The 4,897-nt window shown below is 36.5% G+C and overlaps 1 protein-coding gene across 1 annotated transcript; it reads right to left on the reverse strand.

Moving 5' to 3' along the window:
• Window positions 1-1,995: 1,995 nt before the first annotated feature.
• On the reverse strand, window positions 1,996-3,957 carry LOC125777749 (uncharacterized). Its single transcript, XM_049453198.1, has one exon. The coding sequence runs from the start codon at window positions 3,955-3,957 to the stop codon at window positions 1,996-1,998; it is 1,962 nt and encodes a 653-aa protein (XP_049309155.1).
• Between the last annotated feature and the right edge of the window lie 940 nt (window positions 3,958-4,897).

The following is a 4,897-nucleotide window of genomic DNA, read 5'->3' on the forward strand; positions in this document are numbered from 1 at the left end:
CATCTGTATGGATGTATCTGGTTTTTCTGCTGTCGGACTTTTGCCTAAGAGTTGTTTGATCAGATTTCTTTCGTATTTGTTTTCTGTACAGTTCTCACAGTTTTTTACTATTAATTCCGTGTCTTTATTTAACGTTGGCCAATAGCATGTTTCCAATATCTCTTTATAATTATTTAGGACGTTCCTATGCGCTCTTTTATGCGTAAACTCTAGTATGTTTTCTCTATCTATTTGTTCAGTTATGTCTTTTAGTTTTGTTTGCGTGAATACTTTAAAATATGTCGCGAATACTGATGCTATACTTTCTTTTATTAAGCTTAGTACGCAGCTCTCAAGAAACGTAAAAACTTCATATAAAAAAACGCTTAAGAAACGGTCCAGAAACGTTCCTGCGATAAAGTTACTTGTGCTAGTACGCAGCTCTCAAGAAATCTAGTACTAATTTTTAATACTTTTTTTCAATAAAATGTGAATATGGCAAACCTGGTTTTGCGAAGAAACATCAAATCAACAATTGTTTCTTGAGGGAAATTCGAAGTAATCGTCAAATTCATCCTAAATTAGTTGAAATCATTATTATAAAGTATATTCCATTTTGAAATGTTGTATAAAACCAACCAATCATCAACAACATTCCTTAAATCTCAATGAAAATATTTGTGTTACCATACACATACATACATACGCACAAAGTTTGTTTACTTTGTTTATTCTCTCTTGCTCTTCTAATGTGGATCATTCACAATGCGTAACCAGCTGTCAAAATTACTTGAGAAATAATGTATTTTTGTTCTTGAGCAATTACTTGAGAGCTGCGTACCAACCTTTAGGTGCCAGTTCTCTAACGTTGAGTGAAAAGCTGTCACAATTTTTGGTTTCATAATTTGTTTCAATGTTTCTATTAGGTATTCGTTAGTCTTGTATCTAATCTCATAACGTTCGTGGCGTAGAAAAATTATAGCGGAAGTTTTCGTATTCTCGTTTGCTGAGATGAGTTCGATTTGTGTGCGGAAGAAATTAAATGGTTTTGTTACCATTTTTATATTACGTAAAGCAGATGATTCCGCTGAATGTATTGAAGTGTCGGAGAGTGTATATACTTGTCGGGATAATGCGTCTGCAACTACATTTTCATGTCCTGGTTTGTATTTTAGCTTAGCTCCGTATTCTTCAATTAAATTTTTCCATCGTTTTAGTTTTGTGTTGGGATTTTTCTCGGATATAGAGAAAATTAGTGATTGGTGATCTGTATAAATCGTTAAGTCAGAGGTAATTCCTAAGTTTTTGTAGTGCCCATACTATCGCTAACATTTCCTTCTCATTTGTCGAGTAATTTTGGTCTGTTGTAGTCAATGTTCTTGATATAAAGCTGATTGGGTTCTTTCCTTGGCTTAATACTGCGCCTATTGCGTGGTTAAGTCGAATCCCTTTTCAAAATCTGGTTGGTAAAGTTCTACTTTTTCTTTTAACCTAGATTTTATTTCTTCTATAGCATTCGTCGCTTCTTTACCTAGTTTAATCATTACATTAGTACTTTTATTTTTTGAGATGCTCCCATTTTCTCCTTTTAAATAAATGGTGAGGGGTTTGCATATATGTGTAAAATTTTTAACAAATTTCCTGTAATAGGATGCTAGTCCCAAGAACTATCGTAGTTCCTTTAAATTTTCGGGTGTTTTATATCTATTTATTGCGTCTATCTTACTAGGGTCCACGGTGATTCTTCCGTTATGGTTTATGTGTCCCAGAAATTCAGTTGTGGTCTGAAAAAAATTTGATTTTTCTTCCGAAATCTTCATATTTGCGGAGTGTAGTGTTTGTACTATATTTTTAACATCTTTGATATGTTGCTCTGGGTCAGCAGAGTAGATCAAGACGTCGTCGATATAGACACATGCACACTTCCCAATATATGTTCGGAGAATATCATCCACACATCTCTGAAATGTTGCCGGAGCGTTCTTTAATCCAAACGGTAATCGAAGGAACTCATATTTAGCTCCATTTACCGAGAAGGCTGTTTTTTTCCCTATCTTCTGGTTTAATTAATATTTGGTGGAATTCAGATTCTAAATCTAGTGTTGTAAAATATCTTGCTTTCCCTAAATTCTGTAACGTCATTGTTATATCTGGAATTGGATATCTATCTGCGATCGTTTGCTTATTCAGTTTCTGAAAGTCTGTCACCATTCGTTTCTTTGATTTTCCTTCTTCGTCTAGTCCTTTCTTTGAAACTGTCCATATTGGTGAGTTGTATGGACTCTTGCTTTCTTTAATAATGTTATTATTTAATAATTTTTCTATTTCTTGCTTTACGAAATCTTGGTCTGCATAAGAGTATGGATATTGACGAACCCAGACTGGCTCTTGAGTCTCTGTCCTAATTTCTGCTTGTATCGTTGTTGTAAACGGTAATATCTCATTATTATAATTATTCTTCATTAGCTCGTGTATTTCTTTTTCATAGGTTTTATTCCCTATTGTATAATTAATTCTTTCTTGATTCCTATTCTGTAGAGTATTCTCCTGTTCAAATGTTGCCGAGTAGTCAAACAGATCTATTCTAGCTTTCATTTTACGTAAGGCGTCTCCCCCTAATAGTATGTCGAATTCTTTTAGATCTGCGGTTTCATAAAAATCCAAATCAAACCCTACTAAGTTAATTTCTCTTTTATGTGTTACTACTGAAGTTCCATGTAGTGTATTAAATTTTATTGGTTTATCTAGTCTTATCCTTTCTGCAAATGGATAGTCTTTACTTACATAACTACTCGTGGCACCTGTATCTATTAGTATATACACGTATCTTCCGTCTGGTGCAGTACGTCGGAGTGTTGGAAGACCGTGATGCCTTATAAAAAAATGTTTCTGTTTGTTACTAGTATAATTGACGCTAGATACCTCATTATATAAAGATCCTGCATCCTCGTCTTCACCTTCTTTGATCTGGTTCACTCGTTGGGCCTTACTTTGTGGTGCGAGTGATGTCTCATCCCGTGATCGCTTGAACTGTTGGCCAAAGTTTTGTACAACTTGCCTGAATGGATGATTGGGTCTTTGTTGAGGCGGCAGCTGTCGCTGAGGATATTCTTGTTGTTGATTTCTTTGCGTATGCTGTGCATGCCTACGGAATCGTCCTGATGAGTCTACATCCATAGGTTCGACTGGTGGTTGTCTTTGCTGTTGATACTGCTGTAACTGTTGGTATCCTTGCATCATGGGTTGCCTCATCTGTGATACCCGTGGTATATATTCTAGCTGATGATATTGTGAGTCATGTTGCATGGTTCTCGCGATACCATATGCTTCCATGATGTTGGTGCAGGCTCTGGAGTACAGTGCATTTTTAGTTGCTGCACTTCTTAGTCCCGCGATGAATGTCCTGACTGCTTTCAGTTGTATCTCTTGTGATAACGCATTGATCACGTTCTCATTTTTGTGCTGCATTTCTATTTTGGATAATACAGTGTTTAATGCCTGATTAAGGTGATCGAAGTACACGTGAAGAGGTTTGTTTTCTTGACGTATATTCATTATGTCTTCCTCCAGGACATACAGTGGTCGCTGATCTGCATAGGAGTTATCCAGTCTGTCTATTATTTCATCAAAGTTTAACTTTGTGTTATTGTTGATGAGTATCTGGGCCGCTTTCCCAGTTATCTTTCCTCGAATTAATATTAATGCTTCCGTGTAGATATTTTGTCCACGGAATTGTTTTACATTATTCATTAATGTAATAGCTAATCTTCTCCAGTTACGATATTCCTGATAGTCTCCGCTGAATATGTTTATGGCTGATTTGAAGAGGTTTAAGTCTACCTCCTTTGGATCATTGTAGATACAAACTTCGTCCTTGGCTTCCTCTATGGGAGCTGGTCCTAGGTGAGCTTCGGCGAATCTGCGTTGTAAATCTACCACGATGGCTTGGAGAGCTGAGAATTCTGGTGATTGAGCCATCTTTGTTTTTAATTTGAGACACTTGAATACTTTTGCAAAATTTGTTGTTTTCTACTCGTATTCTCACTTTGAAGGAATTTATTTTGATTCCTTTTAGCAGTGGGTTCCTGCTCGGGCGCCAATTAAGAATGCTATTTAGGCAATTCTAAAATATATATTTTACCAGGATATTACTCCTGGGTTTCTCTTTATTTAATATAAAGGTATTATAAAATACATCTAACTATGTCTATGGTTTATATTAGACTAAGTTGAAGAACACACAGTGCGTCCGATACACTGTATTTATAGCTTTATACTAATGTAGCGTGGCGTGCTGTGATTCGTTGTTTTAGGTGGCATGATATTTGCTGTTGATTCTTGTGGCATGATGTTATCTCCCTTTGTTTGAATGTTCACGTTGTATGTGCGTGATATGCTGTTGTTAGGTGATATTGTTACATATAAGTTAGCAACAATAACATTTAAAGCAATCAAAAGACACGCGCATCCGTTCTACTCGCAAAAGTGCTGACGATACGTCTAGCGCAGTGTGGCGTGATTCTCTGGAAATCCAGCGTAAAGTGGGAACCGACGTCAGCAGAACTGCAAGCGCATTAAGTTACCATAAGAGTTATATGGAAACCGATGTCAGCAGAACTGCAAGCGCATTAAGCTACCATAAGAATTATAAAATTTGTTAAGTTTAGAGTTAAGTGAGCGATTGAACAATAAAGGTCGTAAGACCAGGAAAAGAAGTTAATTTTTACTTTTGACAAGTAAACCCATAACTGGCGCCCGAGCTAAAATAAGCCCCTACATCGCGAAGGAAAACAAAAGGCGTTAAGAATCCTTCGGAGAACGTGGAGCGATAAGAAAAACAACTGTGCTAGTGTGAGATCAGGCCCCTTAGTAGCAGAGCAAAAAGGACGCAAGCCAACTCATCAGCACCTATCAACAT

Source organism: Bactrocera dorsalis, chromosome 1 (genome assembly GCF_023373825.1).
Source record: "Bactrocera dorsalis isolate Fly_Bdor chromosome 1, ASM2337382v1, whole genome shotgun sequence".
Taxonomy (NCBI): domain Eukaryota; kingdom Metazoa; phylum Arthropoda; class Insecta; order Diptera; family Tephritidae; genus Bactrocera; species Bactrocera dorsalis.

What these genes read in the sequence shown, in the direction of transcription:
- LOC125777749 (XM_049453198.1), bottom strand. Translation starts at nt 3,957, where the DNA reads ATGGCTCAATCACCAGAATTCTCAGCTCTCCAAGCCATCGTGGTAGAT.